A 19,124-nucleotide genomic window follows, 5' to 3' on the forward strand; every position below is an offset into this window, starting at 1 on the left:
GAACGTCGAATAGTTATGTTGTTTCTTCCCTTAAAAATTTGGTCTTACCGTTTTCTTTCTTTAGCGTTCGCTCCTACAAAGCACCTCAACCCAAACACTTTCGGCCTAGGTCGCTTGAGGGCTCCACGGGGGTGCGATATCACCTCTCTTTTTTACTATTATATGATAAATACCTTTTTACCCTAATGAAAGTATAGTTTGTTCCTTTAATTACCATACTAACTTTGCTTTAAACATTCTGACCGATCACACCCCGCCACGACATACGGTTACGAGCATCTGAGCCTCGCGGGCCACGCCCGGGTTCTTAAGGTTACAGCCTACGGTCCAAATGGGCAGGTGCGAAAAATGAAGAATAAGAAACAAAGCTATGCTAGGGTAAAAATAAGGAATGGATGGGACAAGTTTCCTCGAATGAAGTGATTCATCACAAAACAAAAATTGATGTATTCATCAATATAACTGTTCACACGGGAACCTCCCCATGAACTTATCCTTTACATATGCTAAGTACTTTTACTCTAATTCCTATTGTGGCCGCCCGACGGCATCGGCTGACGACGCGATCGGCGAAGATAAAGGTTGCTCGCCCTCCGACGGGGTGACGTTCGGTTCGGTCAGAGGCGGGACGACGTTCACTTCCGACCTAGGCTCCACTCCATCCATCAACTGGGCGACATCCTTCTGGCTCGCGCCTTCAGCTATGCTTGCATGGCAAGCCTCCATCACCCATTGCGTGAAGACTTGGTTTGCCACCAACTGTGCATGTGGTAGCAAGCTCTCCCTGAGCACATGGATGGCGTTCGGGCTCCAGCCGTCGGCATACCCACTGTAGATGGCGGCGAAGTCAAGGTCTAGGTGGTGCGTCGCCACCGAAGTCAGCACCCCAGACATCCCGTAGAACATCCCATTGGAGATGAGGGCTAGAACCTCATCTGGGACCTCCGCCAGTGGGATGGCGGGCGTGTTGGTGCTCGGCGCCGACCCGAACATCTCCGCGACGACGACCTAGGCGACATTGTGGATCTGGTCGAGCTTTGCCTTGAGAGCACGTCGCTCTTCAAGGGACTTGGCCAGTGCCTCCGCATTCTGACAAATCATCACCTTGGCTATCTCCAGGCCTCGCTCCAGCGACCCAACTCTTCCGCCCAACTCTGGAAGAAGGAGGACGGGCTCAGAAATGAGGGAAAGGAAAAGCCAAGACATCAAATAGAAGCGGAATAGGTACTTACAAGGTGGGTGTTCTTAAGGATAGAGAGTCCTTCCTCCTGTCGAGTGACCTGCTCGCGCAGCCGAGCATTCGACTCCTCCATCCCCAGCACCTACCCTCGGAGCGCGAGCATTTCCTTGTCGACCTCCGATCGGGCATTCCGCTCTAACTTTAGGGCCTCCAGGGAACTCTAGAGTGCCACCTCGGTCTTCGCCAGGGACTTCTAGAGTGCCACCTTGGTCTCTACCTGGTGGACCTTCACTGCATCAAGTCCTCGCTCAGCGGTGGTCGCCTGCTCCACCACGAGCAGTTCTGTCGCCCGCACCTACACCGCCTCGGCCGCCCGATCTTGAGACTCACGGTGGGTAGACTCTAGCTGGCGCTCAAGCTCAGCAACCCATCATGACACCATGACCTCCCGGGCATGCTCCTCCCAGAGGCAACGAGACTTGCAGCTCGACATCTCCTCTAGACCTAGCAAAACAAGAAGCAAGCATGCTGAGACAACCAGCAAAAGACCAAAGAGTCAAGAACGAACGTAGAAAACTTACCTCTATGACATGGGGCAGGTCGACCATGACCGCCTGATGGACGACCTTGACCCGCTTCAAGGCCTCCTCTAGCCTCGCCCTAGTTTGGGCGAGATCGGCCTCCATCGCGAGCCCTCTCCCCCCAAGCATGTCCCAGAGATGCACCTCCTCCTCATCCCAAAGGATGAACTGAACCTTCCACGAGTCACCGGGGCAGGGCCACACTAGGTCGGTGGTCGCCCCTAACCTGCTGGAAGGCCCGACGGTCGACTAGACCACCGCCAGCTCCTACGACGGTAGGATGGCCAGTGGCCACGTCCTTTCTACCAGCGGGGCGACCCGACGACCACATCAGCCATGTCCTTTCTATACAGCCACATCGACCACGTCCTTTCTACCAACGGGGCAACCCAATGGTGGAAGAAGGTGTGGAACACCCGCACCCCGTCGAGGCATCGCATGTGCAATTAAATGCATCACAACGCTCCATGTTGCGTCACGAAGCAGAAGTTGCCTCATTCAACATGAGCAACGATCGACCGGGGTTCGAAGGCCGACCCATGAAGGGCTAGAGGCCACCTCGCGTCAAATAGAGCTAGGGAAGAAAACGTAGATGAGCCCCAGCGGCGCTCGCCCAATCTGCTCCGAAGCAGACAGGGTCATCTCAACCTTCTCGTTCGATCCTAACCTCGAGCCATGCCCACAAAATCTCCATCGAGGGGAGGCCAGCGGGTCACCTGGGCCGGACTCTGGAACGACCCGGTCATCTACCGAGACATGGGTTAAGGAGCAGTGGAATGCCACATGAGAGCTATGTCGACCCCATCACGAACGATAGACCCGGATTTCACTCAAACGTGTCCGTTAGCGAGCTCACCGAGCGTGTCGCTCGAGCCATCGAGGCAAGAAACGTTAGCTCATCCCCTCCGATTGCGAAAACCACGGACGGGGTAACGCACGGAACTAGACCAACCCCTACCAAGCCCAACGGGGCTCAAGGGCTCAGGTCGCCCGACACTGACTCGGGAAATCAACCGACCATGCAGGTCGTGAGCGGAACAAGCACGGGCAAACACCCTGAACGACAGTCTGCAGCCCCAGGAAAGAGTACCAGGATGCTCAGCCTCCAACCGACTCATCAGTCGGACGCAAGCTTGAGGGCTACACCCGCGGGTGTGCTCGCGCGCACCCACTGTCAAAACCAAAATTCCCCCACGCGCGGGTGCACTCACGCGCACCTGCCGTCAAACGAAAACCCCCCAGACGATTCTATCCGAATCGCTCGGGGGCTCGAGGGCTACATCCGCTGTCAAGATAAAAAAAATCCCGCAGACGATTCTATCCGAATCGCCTAGGGGCTTGGGGGCTCCTATCGGGTTCATAAAACCCAGGGTCCCTCATGGACCTGCTTCCTAGTAAAAGCTCGGCCCAGCAGATGACGTTGCGAATGACGCGCAACTCCTGGGCCGACCAAAAAACCTAACGACAGGTCAGAAGGGCGATCCAGTCTCCGACCGGAAGGCCTGGCCAAAGAAGAATGACGCTCGCTTCCGACTCCGACCGCCTCTCCGACCGAAAGGCCTGGCCAAGGAGGAACGACGCTTGCTTCCGACTCCAGCCCGCCTCTCCGACCTGAAGGCCTGGCCGAGGAGGAACCTCTGCTTACAGCTCTTCTCCGACCAGCGTGGTCGGAGCCGACTAGGAAACGATCGAACGGGGACGCCCGCCCGGTAAGAACAAAAAGAATCAGGCGAAGCAAGTGAAGCAAGCCTCTCAAGTCAACCGCAATATCAAGGACCGTACCATGCACACCTGTAGGACAGTACCATCAGGTCATATCAGAAGGGTACTTTATAACCTTCCAGACATGTCAGAACACCAACAGTGTTGTGGGCGCCGATATTTATCCTACAGTATGGTAGGAGCCGACATTCTGTCATACCGAAAGAGGACGATAGAGCCTACCACATGCATCTGAGCGACAACAATGTTGTGAGCGCCGACAACCCATCTTGTACCCGACGGCGTGGGCAACAAGACTGGGTAGCACACACACTCTCTTAACTCTCACACACTCTCCCTTGTAAAGCCATCCCCTTCATCTATAAAAGGGGATGCGCTCTCTCTAAAAAGGAGGATGGAGACACGTAGGATCGATTGACATAGGATCGATTCACACAGACAACTCCAACGAACAACATACGGATTATTCCGATTCTCTCTGCTTGGCTCTAGAACTCTAAAGCTGAACGGAGAAACACTTAGCGCATGTTGGAGCTCCCGTCACTCTCGGCCCTTCGGTCCGAAGTCCGACCGAACCTCTGATACCCCCCATCTTACTCCCTCTCGTTTGTAACCCTATAGCAAACTTCGAGCACCTGGGCTTAGGAATAAAGTCACCGACCGACTCAAACTGGACGTAGGGCACGTTGCCTGAACCAGTATAAATCATGTGTCATTGAGTGCTAGGCCACATCCGATCACAACGTACGGCAAAAATATAAATATTTACGTGTTGGTCACTTTACGCACCGACAGTATGTTTTCTAGTCCAACTCTTTAGTTTGGGATGGATTGGAAAGGGAATTCCAAAATGGAAAGCACTCATTGCACCGGATTATCTTAGACGGATGAGACTGATCAAACAGTGAATTTACAAGCAGCGGGTGGGAAAATGGTGGAATTTTCTAATCCCGTGTCCAAGTTATTAGTCTATTGAAATCTGAACATGGTTAAACAAAGCTTTCACTTGGGCTGCTTCAGCATATACTACTATGAATTACGAACATGGTGGAAAATTCACTGGTTATTGATCAAAGAAGAAGCAAATAGGATCTTCTTAATAAGAGTTACATCGATGAAAATAGTATAGGTGTAGTCGTGACCCATGATTGCAGTGTCCTGGCTCATCCTCAGGCTTGATGCATGGTTATTGATCAAAGAAGACGCTTTGAAGTGCTTCGCACTCCCGCCACTAGGCCACCTCTTAACTTAAACTTGATGCCTGGTTTAAACATGGCTAACACCATCTTCACACTGCACCTTTCCCTTTGCTCAATGTGTTCATGCACCCTCTACTACATGACATGTGGATCGCCCATGGCTTCGGAGCATGCACGGTAGGCATTGACGCCCGCCATGTCACATCCATGGACCTACGCGATCACGTGGCAAAAACATGTTTCTTTCCATTCTCAACTTGACTTCATCACCACTTCCGGCGAGCTATAATTATGAACATGCTATGCAAACCAAAAGATTAAGGGCCTGTTTGACTCGTGCCCGATGCGCGCCACAGGTCGCTTCGCCACAAGTGCCAAACTCCCACGCTGCAGTACGCCAAAGGTTGGGCGGGCACCGCAGCTGCTGAAAAATGATGGTGATTCTTCTTGCATATATAAAAAATCTTCCTTTCGTAAAAAAATGATGTTTATTCTTCTTGCATATATAAAAAATCTGTTGAAAAATAGAAATATAAACCTTGATCAAAGTGGAATTTTGGTTTACATCTTTCCCTCTTACTGGCATGCCAGCTCATTTTCCTTTCCCTCGTAGTCTATTCCCCTTTGCCTCCGGGCCTCCGCGTGGAAATTTCCGCCGGGCTTCCAGCGTCCGGGACACCACATCAGCGAGAATCAAACATAAGAAATGGTAGCCCGCGCTTCTTCTGTCTGCTCTGTTTTTCGTTCGGGCTTTGCTTCAACTGCACCCTCGGGCTAGAGGCCCGCCCGGCCATGTCTCCATCCACGTCGGCGAACGTTTACGGGCCAAAGGCCAGCTTATAAATCCCACACAGACCACCACCATCGCCCTCCAGTTCACCAGCCAGCATCCGCTGCACTTCTCTCCCGCCGCATCCAGCTCCTGCGGTTCACTTCAGAAGCCAAGATCGCCTGAAAGATGGGTCCCCTCGACGTCGAGTCCGGCGGCAACACCATCAGCGCCGACGCGGTCGCCGCCGCAGGCAACATGGTGGAGGCAACGCACGACGAGGCGAAGCTGCGGCGGGTCCTGGTGGGCGGCGGCGTCGGCAAGGCCGCGGCGGCGCTGTACATGATGCTGTTCAGGGCGCCGGCGGGGCTGTTCCTCCTGTCCGGGCCGTTGTTCCGCGCCTACTACTTCGTCCTGGCTGCCATTGTCCTCGCCGGGGTGGCGGAGGCGTGGACGGGGCTCTGGCTCTCCCACGACGACGACGACCCTGCTCCTCCTCCGCCACGCCGGCGCGCGGTGGGCGTGGCGGTGCTCTGGGCGTCGCTCCTGCCGCTGCTCCTACTGGCTGCAGTCGGAGGGTTCGCGGTCTTGAAGTGACAATATTGCAATTTGCAAGTTTGCAACGTACACTGTCTTGGCCTCTTGGGTTTGTTTGAATGGCAATGGCATAGTTCCATGCTGTCCGATATATGTCGATATGTTACTGAATAATACGTACGGAGCACCATGTATTCGCCGAATCGTGAATTGCGAGAAATGTGTTTTATTTACATGTTCTGATTATATATAGCGAGCGTACAAACATTTTGGCAATTTCAAATAAATTTGGTCTCTTACTTGCATGCGTTTGTTCCGTGATATTGGTATATGAATTCTGAAGTTCGAGAGGGAAGGGAACGAACGGGCTTTGGAGGGGATCAACTGACCGATGAGATGGCGCTCTGGTGCCGGTGCAGACAGAGCGGCCCGGCATAAGATTTCCCCACTAGGCCCTTGTTTGTTCCCCAAACTCCCAACTTTGGCACTATATAAAAAAAAGATTTTCCGTCACATTAAACTTACGGTACATGTATGTAGTACTAAATGTAGATGAAATTAAAAACTAATTGTACAGTTTTGTTGAACTTTGCGAGACGAATTTTTTAAGCATAATTAGTCAATGTTTGAACAATAATTCATAAATACCAACGAAATTGCTACCATGTTTGCCGTCACATCAAACACTATGCAAATGCCGAATCCGCCGGAACTAAACGCGCCCTAGACTATCGAGTGTCATGGATCTGCATCGGCACAAACCCAATTTACTGGCTACCCCTGTAATACATACGAAGCAAAAGCCCTTCATTTTAGTGAATGCCACTCTACATATTTGGTACTCCCTCCGTTCCAAATTAAAAGTCGTTTTGACTTTTTTGATACATCTATTTTATAATACATCTAGATATAATATTACGTCTAGATACACAGCAAAATGAATGAATGAAAAAAAAAAGTCAAAGCGACTTATAATTTGGAAGAGAGCGAGTAGCAGTCTTTTGTCTCTACAGCTTTGAGCTTTGCCGTGGCGCAGCTGATGCTTAATGCTTTGTTGGACTGGAGTATTGCTCTGTTCTAAGCCGGTATCCCAGCTTTTTTACTGAACTTTGTTATCTCTTTTCACGAAAGCTGGGCAACCTATTGTGAATAAAAATACCACTGCAACCAATAAATGCCGAAGTGTAAATTGACGTAGGTGCACGTAAACTGCCGTGACATTTTCTGTGGAAGAAAAATGCCACTGCATGCAGCTAGTATGATTTTTCCCTCGGTATACTGTGGCTCTGTCAGTTTTTACTTCGAGAGATTGTCCTAAACTACACCAAAAGAAAAGGTTAATCTTGAGCCCGGCGAGCCCGATGAATAAACTACACCAAAAGAAACTATGCTGAGCGCCCGGGCCGTCGCTTTCCGCTCAAATTTATGTTCCTCCCTCCCGTCGTTAATTATTAACTGCTAATTGCTAAATATTGTTTTCTTCGTCAACACCCACCGCCCGCCTTTGTTACTGCCAGCGGGCTCGGGCTCGCCCGCTCTGTTTCGGGCCCCTCGCTGTCACATCACGCCCCCGGGCCCCGAAACAGAAAGTCGTCCTCTGCCACACGCTCGGGCCTCGGGCCGTCGGGCGGGCGGCCCGGCTACGCCTACGCCTTCCTGCTTGCCTCTGCCTTGCTCGTGCCCGTCGGCTCGGGCCTCGGGCTGGTGGTGCTCCCTCCTATATATAAGTGGAAGCACTCAAGCACGTCGTCTTCCACACCGCCACAGCGATCAGAGCAACCTGAGAGCACGAACCGTACGTGCCAGTGAGCGAGCGATCAGAGACACTCCGAAGTTCAGCTTCCCGGCACCGGCACCGGCACCCGAGGACCCATGGACTCGTTCTGCGTCCACATGCCCGCCACGGCGCCGGCGGAGGTCGCGGCGCAGATGGCGGACGCCGCGGCGGCTGGGCACGACGACGAGAAGCTCCGGCGTGCCCTGGTCGGCGGCGGCGCCGCCAAGGCCGCGGCCGCGCTCCTCCTCGCGCTCTCCTCCAGGTCCCCGCCGGCCGCCGGCGTGTTCCTCCGCGGCGGCACCGCGCTGCTCTGCGCCTACTACGGGGTGCTCGCGGCCGTCGCGCTCTTCGGGGGCCTCGAGGTGGCCGTGGGGTTCTGGGTCGCGGGGGACCCGGACCGCCGCCGCGGCTGGGGCCGGCGGGTCCTGTGGGTGTCCGTCGTTGCCCTGGTCGTCGTTGCCGGATTGGGTGGTTTCGCCGTGCTCAAGTAGCTGCTGTGCCTGTGCGCTTGGCTTGGCTTTGTCGTCAGTTCGATGAATGCACCTTTCGTTGCTTCCTTGCTATAGATTTTGAGTACAAATATAAGGTTTGCTTCGAAAATGGCCAAGGGGTTTACTAAATTGAATTCACTGTACTGAGATCTGAGAATCTGAGATGCATGCCAACACTGAATTTCATCAGGCCAGGAGGTTTTATTCTTTTTGGATTGGAGAAGAAATCAGGCCAGGAGGCGCTGTTGTGTTTGATTGGCAACGTCTACGATAAGGCCCATTTTAATTATGGCCACGAGCCCACGATCCAAATTGGCCGAGACGGGGCAGTTTCGGGGGGACGTACTGCTGCAGGCCCTATTACTATTCCGCCCAGTGAGGTGGAAGATGTGGTCCACTTGGCCCATCTAAATTTAGGTAGCCCACAATCTAAATTAGCCGAGATTGCTGTCTTAGCACATGAGCAGCTATCAGCTCTCGTCATTGAAGGGCCAGATTTCTTTCCTCTCTGCCCAAGCAAAACGTTGGCGTATCGCTCGTCCCTGTCCAGCCGTCCACAGCTCCTTCGGTAATGCAGTGCTAAAAAAAACCATCTGGACGGACGAACGCTTGCCACGACAACAACACTCATCACATGCGTATTTGCTTACGCAAATCTATACTTCACCCGGGTGATTTTTGGGCTCGGCTCGCTCGAATCGCGTGGCCGTCGGATGTCACTCTGAACGGAGGCGATCTCATGCGTAGGACTATATGCAAGCTGTTGCAGTCAGGTCAGCCTGCTGTGGTCCCCGTCCCATCACCTAGCCGGCTAGCCCATCTCATTAGACCATATTTTACAACTTCTGTTTGATGTAAGTTTTATGTTCAATTAATGTAAATTGATTATTCGTAAGTGAGAATGGTTAGAATTATTCGAATAATTATCTGATCATTTTTTGTCTTTTATTTTCTGTATGTTTTATTTGGTTCCCTTTGAAATCTTCTAATTTGGCTTCCATAGAAATAGTCTGGCTAATTTTTTTTTTGTTTGTGTAATATTTTTGTATTACTTAGATTTTTTTTGGGTCATTAGATCTAGATCCCATGGTCATGGGATCGAGTGATGGTTGATTGAGAAACACGATTCTAATTTGTGTTGCCAACCGAGTGTGCAGGTGGCCTTCAGCACCGTGTGTCTGCTCTCCCAAAAATACTCGACCGCCCAGCAAACAGATCCTTTGCTTATCTAATCGCCCTAAACATATCCGCTCGTGAGCCATGTCGACCTTTTCTCTCCATTCACCGCATCGTTGCGTCTGCACCGCCGCGGCGTGCTCCAGCGCAACGTCGCTGTCGCAACGCTCTCCACCATGCCCGACCAGCCGCCATCCTCTCCCTCATCTGCGCTCCAGCGTCGTCGTCTGCCGTCCTCTCTCTCAACTGCACTCCAACGTCGCCGCCCGCCTCACCATCCTTCCTCTCCATGGGCCATCCATCCGGCGCTGTGTTCTCCACCGCACCGGTCGCCTTCTCCACTGGAGTTGTGCGCCACTCCGCGGCATCAAGCTTCGTGCTGGCGTGGCGTCGAGCTCCGCGTCGACGAGCCTCTATTCTCCCTAACAGCGAGATGTGCTGAAAGCACATGTTGCAAGCGTATGTTTCAAGTATTTCAGATGTTTCAGAGGTATGTTCCAAGTGTTTTATCCGGACATTGCAAAAGTATATCGGGGTGTTACATATGTTGGAAACGTTTGTTCTTAATGTTTCATCTGTTTTTCAGACATATGTAAGTGTTTTATTTAGATGTTGTGTATGTTTATGTTTTATGTTGTTTTTGCAAGTGTTTCGTGTGTCCTCTACGCTCGAGCGATAACCGCGTGGATGACGTTCGAGCGGAGCTAGCCCCCACGTGGACGTGCGAAACACAGACACGGACGGACGATGTCCGATCAGTGCGGGCCCCACGTAGATGCATAAAACGGGCTTGAAAATAAACTGCAACCGTGGGCTTCCGGACGTCTGGGCGCTGCCAATGCCGCAGCTCCTTCGTTGTCGCGAGGTGCACGATCTTTGATCTTTGAGTACTATACTACAGCACGCTTCGTTTTTTTTTTTTGTTGATTTCGTCAATTACTCGAATTAGTTTTTTGGTGTCTCGCGTAACGAGCACAGAAAGAGCACGTGTGGGGTCACATTGGTGACGGCCATCTTTTGGGGTCCTATTTCCTCATTTTCTCTTGTACTCCCGTATTTATATATAGCGTCGCATGCTGGCACATGCCATGCCAAAGAATCGCAAAATGATAGTAGATTATTTATTGTTGGTCGGTTAGGTGTAAGAAAAAAATATTATTTTAGTTTATAATCTATGATTATATATGAGCTAGCGAAGAGACAGTTTGTTTTCGCGAACGTGCGTGCCTGCCCTACCGGAGACTCAGGGACTCCAGCTGTCCAGCAGCCATCGAATGGACACGACCTGAAGAATACTCGCCCTGGCGCCACCGCACCATTGGAATTGGCTTTCGTCAGTCTACGCTTGGCGCTGTTCCTGCACTGTCAAGGCTATCCAATCCACGTCCTGCAACCGGAGATAATCAGCCTCTTGGTTTGGCTTTGGCTTATCGTACACGATCGTAAATTTTTAATCGAAATAGTACTTTTCTCTCATATAAATTAGCCAGCAGTACTTCTTCACAAACCAGCAACGATATGAATCATCCAACCGAACCGGCTGAATGGGTCTGGTTGGCTGGATTCAAATTCTTTTGCCCAGCTAAAATTATGGCATGCCAAAATTTATAGTTATGAATTGATTCATTACCAAAGAATTGGCACACCAATATTCAGCTTGTTCGCTTGATCGTATTTGGTTTATAAGCCATGATTTATCAGCCAACGAACAGTATTTTTCTCTCACATCAAACCAGCCAACAGTACTTTCAGCCATGACTTATAAGCTAAACTAGCCCAAACGAACAGGGCAATTCATAGCCAAAGTTCTGACAAGCCTCTAGAAAGTTCACAAAAGAGAAAATTGGCGAGCCTTGATTTTAGCAGCCAACCAAATGCACGTCTATATTTTTTACCTTAACTTTGTCCGCCTTGATTTTAGTCATGGATGAAAACGGTACGGATATTTATTCGACCGTCCGTTCGACCAAACAAATATGAACACCTATCTGGATAGTTACTCGGATATCCGTAATTTTTTTCGGATACGGATACTAAAACGGATATCTTAGGCGGATATCAAATACGGATGTAATATCATCGATATCCGGCGGATATCGGATAATCCGGTTAAGTATCGGATATATCCGGATATTTAAAAACGGATATTATCCGGATATTATTCAAACGACCTTGGAGGGAGAAATGATCAAAATAAAAATTGTAGATCTCAAAAAGTTATGAAACTTTTTTGTTTACAACTTTTTCGTTTGAAATCATTTAGTGCTTCAAAATTTAAACCGTCCAAACTTTCTCAAATGGAAAACTAGTTTATAGGCGTCAAAATTTAAAAATCACAAATTTGAACCATCCAAACTATCTCAAATGGAAAGTTGACCAAAACAACAATTGTAGATCTTGATGAGTTGAACAAACTTGGTATTCAAAACTTTTCAATTTGAAGTCATTTAGAGTTCATAATACTAGAGTCAAAGTGTTATTTTTTCATTTGACCAAATTTGACTTGGTCAAACTTGCTCAAATGAGACACTAAATGACCTCAGATGAAAAAACTTTGAATACCAAGTTTGATCATCTCAGCAAGATCTACAATTGTTATATAGCTCATTTTCCTATTTGAGAAAGTTTTATCAAACACTAGTCACAAATTCTTGAATCTCATAGACTTTCTGAAACTATGTCACACACTTGTGAAATTTGAACTATATTTTATTCAAACTTTCTCAAATGAAAAAATGGCCTATATAAGGATTGTAGATCTTGATGAGATGAACAAATTTGGTATTCAAAACTTTTCAATTTGAGACAATCTAGGGTTCCGAAAACTAGTTTGTAAATGTTGAAATTTAAAAATCACAAATTTGAACCATCCAAACTATCTCAAATGGAAAGTTGACCAAAACAACAATTGTAGATCTTGATGAGTTGAACAAACTTGGTATTCAAAACTTTTCAATTTGAAGTCATTTAGAGTTCATAATACTAGAGTCAAAGTGTTGTTTTTCATTTGACCAAATTTGACTTGGGCAAACTTGCTCAAATGAGACACTAAATGACCTCAGATGAAAAAACTCTGAATACCAAGTTTGATCGTCTCAGCAAGATATACAATTGTTACATAGCTCATTTTCCCATTTGAGAAAGTTTTATCAAACACTAGTCACAAATTCTTGAATCTCATATAGACTTTCTGAAACTATGTCACACACTTGTAAAATTTGAACTACATTTTATTCAAACTTTCTCAAATGAAAAATAGCCTATATAAGGATTGTATATCTTGATGAGCTGAACAAACTTGGTATTCAAAACTTTTCAATTTGAGACAATCTAGGGTTCCGAAAACTAGTTTATAAACGTCGAAATTTAAAAATCATAAATTTGAACCATTCAAACTATCTCAAATGGAAAGTTGACCAAAACAACAATTGTAGATCTTGATGAGTTGAACAAACTTGGTATTCAAAACTTTTCAATTTGAAGTCATTTAGAGTTCATAATACTAGAGTCAAAGTGTTGTTTTTTCATTTGACCAAATTTGACTTGGTCAAACTTGCTCAAATGAGACACTAAATGACCTCAGATGAAAAAAACTCTGAATACCAAGTTTTATCGTCTCAGCAAGATATACAATTGTTACATAGCTCATTTTCCCATTTGAGAAAGTTTTATCAAACACTAGTCACGAATTCTTGAATCTCATAGATTTTCTGAAACTATGTCACACACTTGTAAAATTTAAACTACATTTTATTCAAACTTTCTCAACTGAAAAAATAGCCAATATAAGTATTGTAGATCTTGATGAGCTGAACAAACTTGGTATTCAAAACTTTTCAATTTGAGACAATCTAGGGTTCCGAAAACTAGTTTGTAAGCATCGAAATTTAAAAATCACAAATTTGAACCGTCCAAACTATCTCAAATGGAAAGTTGACCAAAACAACAATTGTATATCTTGATGAGTTGAACAAACTTGGTATTCAAAACTTTTCAATTTGAAGTCATTTAGAGTTCATAATACTAGAGTCAAAGTGTTGTTTTTTCATTTGACCAAATTTGACTTGGGCAAACTTGCTCAAATGAGACACTAAATGACCTCAGATGAAAAAACTCTGAATACTAAGTTTGATCATCTCAGCAAGATCTACAATTGTTACATAGCTCATTTTTCCATTTGAGAAAGTTTTATGAAACACTAGTCACAAATTCTTGAATCTCATACAGAGTTTCTAAAACTATGTCACACACTTGTGAAATTTGAACTACATTTTGTTCAAACTTTCTCAAATGAAAAAATGGCCTATATAAGGATTGTAGATCTTGAATCCATGACCATGACTCCATGAGACCCATGAAGCCATGAGCTTGGCTATTTCTACTCATGCCGCGAAGATTGGTGCTTGTATGATGTTTGATGTATGATGTATCTGTATCTTTATCTTATTTGTTGCTTTACTCTTTAGTCTTTCGGCTTAATCTAGATGGATTATGGACTCATAGAGTGGTGTAATGGTTTGCGCACGTATGATATATATATATATGCTGCTTTTACTCAATATCCGAATAGATATTTGTATCCGACCTTCTTCGAATCCGATTCATACCGTATTCGATACTCATTATTCGTATCCGTAACCGAGTCAATCCGTATTCATATATGTATCCGAACGTTATCCGTGTCCGAATCCGAATCCGAACAGAAATATGAAAACAAATATAATATGAGTGATATCCGTTCGTATCCGATCCGTTTTCATCCCTAATTTTAGTAAGCCTAAGTTTTGACTTGTAGTAATTTTAGTTAGGCAAAAAGTGGTTGCCAACTAATCAGGCCCAACGATTCCTTCATTCCTGGGTAGTACGTGATTGGATATGAGCACAGCACGCAACAAATCAGCCTGTTCGGCCAGCTCAAACCAGCCAGTCAATAGTATTTTCCTCTCACACCAAATCAATATCAGCCAATTCAAATCAGCCCAGAAACCCACCAACGATCCGGCCGAATGTGTATACTACAGTCCTAGTAGTACTGGTACGAAGAACTCACGCAGTGGTGCCGACGCCGATCTGATTGCGGTCACTGCTGACGCGCTGAGACCGAGTCACACACGACCGGTCACCGTACCACTCGTGCGCGGGTGCTGCAGAGTCAAAGCCTTCTTTCCCGTTCCCCCGTACAAATCGTCGACACTCGACACGAACGGCCGACCACCCACAAGTACGACGTGCCGTCCTGTCCTGCCGAGGCAGCGGATGTGACATGCAGAAACATACGAAACGGAAGGCTCGCGAAGCCCTGCGAAGTCCGAACGGACTGACGTGCATGCCAACGCTTTCGCTCTCTGAGACCGGAACATTTTTCCCACCACCGCACGGGACGCACAGCAGCACCATCGAACGCATCGACGGACCGTGGTCGTGGATCGAAGCCGCGGACGATGGGAACCAAGCATCTGCGCCAGGATCCATGATTAGGGGTGGAAGACAACAAGCATCTGCCCTGCCCAAGAGACACGGGCGCAAACCACTGAAGCGTCAGATAGGTTTGCGTCCCGTGTGTGCGTTTAGGATTCATAATAATATATTCATTCATATGATCATATCATATCTCCAACGAAAAGGTCGAAAAATCAAAATTCGTTGTGATAAGCAGAGGAATGCACAATTGGGAACCACTAACATATTTACAGTTTCTGTGATCGCAATTAGCAGTACCAAAAAAAACTGAGAATACAAGAATACAAAACAACAGACTGAATCGGCAAATTAGAGCAAGCGGCTGCACACACGTTCGATAGATCAGCCAACACCACCTACTAAATCCAGGAATGAACAACAAACTGACCCGAGCTACAACGCGATCGGTTTCATCTCATGCTGTCTCGCCAATCGCCGGCGGGGCGGGGCTTCCGGCTCCGCAGCGCCTTGATCTTCCCTGGGATGAGCCTCCCCCACCGTGCCGCCTTATTAGGCGCGCCCTTGGCCTCCGAGGCCGCCGCCGCCGTCGTTGACACCGACCTCGACCTCGCCAATGCCACCGCGTCGTCGTACTCCTGCTCCACGTCCCTGCACCCCGCGGCCGCGGCCGGCGGCTGTGGCGGCGGCTTCCGGAACGACACCCAGCCCCACACCCCGGACTTGGGCCGCCGCTGGTCGACGCCGACGGCTCCGTGCGCGGCGACGGAGCGCGAGCGCGCGACCCGGTGCTCCCGCTCGATGAGGCTGTGGACCCGGGCGAGCGCGCTGGCGCCGGAGGACGAGGACGAAGGGGACGACGCGCAGGAAGGGGAGCAGGCGCACGGCCGCGGGCAGGCGCAGTCGGGGCACAGGCGGAGGAGGCGGTCGCGGAGGCAGTGCGGGCACACACCGCCGCCTGCCAGCGGCGGGTGCCCCCGGCAGCGCCACTCGTCCATCGCGCTGGCTCGATCCGTTTTCCGTGCGGGTTTGGAGGGCAGTGCGTCCGCTCGCGATCGCGGGGAGGGAGGTAGAGAGACGCGCGGAGCCCGACTCTGTCGCTCTTATATTCGCCAAGAGGATTGGTGAAGCGGAAGGCTAGCGCCTTGACGTGACGTCCGGATGAACACGCCCGTCCCTGCACTCCGCCTCGGTCCGCGTTTCGTTTCGAGGCTTTTAACTGCTCCCTCCATCCCAGAATATATATCGTTTTCGTTTCCCGAGAAACAACTTTAACAAAATATATATTAAAAAATATTATTATTTATGATACATAATTAGTATTATTGAAAAGATATTTGAATCTAGTTTTTTAACAAATTTATTTGGGGACACAAATGTTGCACATATTTTATATAAATTGAGTCAAAGTCGTGACATGGACACCGAAAACGATAATTAAATTGGGACGGAGGAAGTACGTGCCATTAAAAAAAGATTGAAATGACGTGCCATTAAAATTTGAAAAAGTTGCTCGGTACCCTGATTCTAAGTTTCTCTTCCGTCAATTTCGTAGTTAATTCTAACGGAGTTGGCTCCTTAAAATTACTCTTTTGCCCATCACTCTTTCTAGTCAACAGCCAGCCACTCGTTCCATTCGTTCTCTGCTTCCCCCGTTCGTGCGCACGCACACGCGCAAACCCTAGGGAGCAACCAGGTGGAGCAAGCACGCGGGGGGCGCTCGTCGGCAGGCCGTCGGGTGCAGCAGAGGGCAGGGGTGGGACGGCCCGCGCCGGATTGGCGGCCGCGCGGGGGCGCTCGCCGGCCGGGGCGGCGGAGGAAGCAGGGCGGCCCGCGCCAGATTGGATCTCGCGCGGGGGCGCTCGCCGGCCGGGGCGTCGGCCTGGCGGCGAAGGAAGCAGGGCGCCCCGGGCCGGATTTCACGCGGGGGGCGCTCGCCGGCCGGGGCGGCGGCTTGGCGGTGGAGGAAGCAGGACGGCCCGCGCCGGATTGGAGCTCGCGCAGGGGCGCTCGCCGGCCGGGGCGTCGACCTGGCGACGGAGGAAACAGCCAACGCGGCACTCGAGGAGGTGGGCCGTCGGGCGCTGCTTGGCTTCTACTTCGCGCGGGGAGGCCACGGTAATGTTAGGCTTAATTATTCCCCTTACATCCTCGACCGGTTTTCGCGGCCGACGATCTGGTCCGACCACGAATGCTCCGCGAAACAGCTATTGAGAAATTGCATGTCTGACACAATGTTCCACTTGCCAACTACTACTATTCCTGAATTAACTAGTAACACACACTTGTCTCCTTTTTTAAATTCCACAGTTGTCTCTTTTGTCATGTGTTCTACCTTCGCAGTTTTATCAGAGCAAAGCGTTGGTGGATGGAGCAAATCATTTTTGCCAATATTCAATAGTTAGGCACTTAGGCCATAGATTTTCAGGGCACATGTATTTCTATTCAGTTAACCAGTCATCACTGGTAGGCTGTGGCCAGGATTTGTAATCATAGCCAGTTACAATGCATGAGTTTGTTAATCACCCATTTGACTGCTCTTGACTAAAAGCAGAGATAGATGTTTTCCCCTTTGCCATGGGGACTAGAAGCAAGAAAAAGCTTCCCCTTGAATGAGTTTGCATCTCTGTAGCATGCTTTTGTAGTACTTGAGGTCTGCATGACCAGACAATGGGAAAACCGGTGCACATTGGTTGGAACTGCAAAACGCTGATCCCTGGAGGACCTTACGCTTCTGCTTGCTTCTAATCCGGCGAAGGTCACAAATCCATGTTCTTTTCCCCAGAAATTTGATATATGATGTGCTCTGCCAGGTGTTTGTAGTTGAACTTCCATTTCAGATATAGTGAATCTGTCTTCTGTCTTGGTCCAATTTAGGGTGCCAGGGGAATTGAATATAAGATAACAGTGAGAATGCTTACGACTCATTTCGTTAACACATTCTCTCCTAGCTTAGGTCACCTTATCAAAATATGACAATTAATCATGTAGACTGACATTCAGGTGTAGTTTGATGTTTGAGATATATTTAATACCATGTCTGATGTTTGTTCCTATCTCACATCAGCAAACATACGTTTCGTTTTGGTCGATTTGGCCGTCAAAGTGTTAGTCTAGGAGAACTAGAGTGATGAGTTTGGGTTCAATGTATTATTTATCTACAATATGATTAGGCATCTGCTAATAATTGGATATTATACATTTATGTTCTTGGTGGAGAAGAACAGCATCCAGGTGACGCCCCCCCCCCCCGACGAGCTCAAGGGCAAGTACGAGTGCGCCATCAGGAACTTTGGGTGCTGCAGTACGGGGCACGCTGCATGGCTGGGTCGAGTACCCCAAGTCCAACCGTAAGGGGTGCCAGAGCTTCGACCAGTTCGACATCTCCTTCAAGCCTAAGAAAGCCGGCGGACGCCCCAACTTCGTCCTCGTTGACCGTGGAGGTGATGAAGATTCTCTTGTCTTTGTTCCATCTCCCATGTTTGCTTCGATTAAATTCTGCCGCGGCGCGCCAGATACTTTCTTTTGTTTTTGAACTTTTTTTTTGGCTGTCCAGCTGTTCTTCGGAATACTCAAATATATGGTTGGTTGGTCAAATCAGTGAACCGGATTATGTAGGGTAGCTGTAGCCTTTTATCAGGATTTCACTCATTCTAGCTCTACTTGGCATTAATTACTGGTCAGTTAACCTGTTTCCTTTAGGATGTGTTTCCTTTAGGAGCTGAAACTAGGAGACATCTGAATGATAAATATTGTTGCTAAACTGCTAATTCATTTTTAAAGAAGCATGTCTAGTGGTTATTGAGTTTTTTTTTATACAGAACTATATGTACCTTACTTTCTTCATTTACTGAGGGTTTTGGCTTGTCATGAATCTCCTGATTAGTCATGATAAATTTGGACCTCGTTTATGTATGAATGTGTTTAGTTTAAATACTTATTGTGGTTGTCGCAATTATCGAATATTTTGGATGCATTTCGAATTTATTATAATTATTAAAGTTTTTCACATGCACACGTACAAGATGTTACCATGATTTTTTTCATAATGGCACAGAGAAAAAAGTGAAGTTTTTTGAATCACAGGAAGTTACAGTGGCACCTGAGGAAAGAATGAAGATTTTGATGCATTCTATAACTGAGGGCAAAATCGTCTTTTTCGCTGGATGTTAACTGCTGTTATAAGGAAAACTAACGAAAGTGGCACGTAGGTAAAAGAAACTTCGGGCAAGGATACTGAGGAACTTTTCAAAATTTCAATGGTACGTAGATCA

General features: G+C 48.3%; 2 protein-coding genes and 1 long non-coding RNA gene across 3 annotated transcripts; 2 read left to right on the forward strand and 1 right to left on the reverse strand.

The window, feature by feature from the left end:
- The first annotated feature begins 7,860 nt into the window (after positions 1 to 7,860).
- LOC136494662 (uncharacterized) lies at positions 7,861 to 8,256 on the forward strand. The gene has a single exon (XM_066490832.1). The coding sequence runs from the start codon at positions 7,861 to 7,863 to the stop codon at positions 8,254 to 8,256; it is 396 nt and encodes a 131-aa protein (XP_066346929.1).
- A 6,844-nt stretch (positions 8,257 to 15,100) lies between these two features.
- On the reverse strand, positions 15,101 to 16,018 carry LOC136494415 (uncharacterized). Its single transcript, XM_066490580.1, has one exon. The coding sequence runs from the start codon at positions 15,846 to 15,848 to the stop codon at positions 15,303 to 15,305; it is 546 nt and encodes a 181-aa protein (XP_066346677.1). The 5' UTR covers positions 15,849 to 16,018; the 3' UTR covers positions 15,101 to 15,302.
- A 1,702-nt stretch (positions 16,019 to 17,720) lies between these two features.
- LOC136494395 (uncharacterized) lies at positions 17,721 to 18,533 on the forward strand. The gene is made up of 2 exons (XR_010768591.1): positions 17,721 to 18,293; positions 18,407 to 18,533. It is a non-coding gene; the product is annotated as an uncharacterized lncRNA (long non-coding RNA).
- Positions 18,534 to 19,124: the final 591 nt, after the last annotated feature.

This window comes from Miscanthus floridulus, chromosome 11 (assembly GCF_019320115.1).
Source record: "Miscanthus floridulus cultivar M001 chromosome 11, ASM1932011v1, whole genome shotgun sequence".
NCBI classification, from domain to species: domain Eukaryota; kingdom Viridiplantae; phylum Streptophyta; class Magnoliopsida; order Poales; family Poaceae; genus Miscanthus; species Miscanthus floridulus.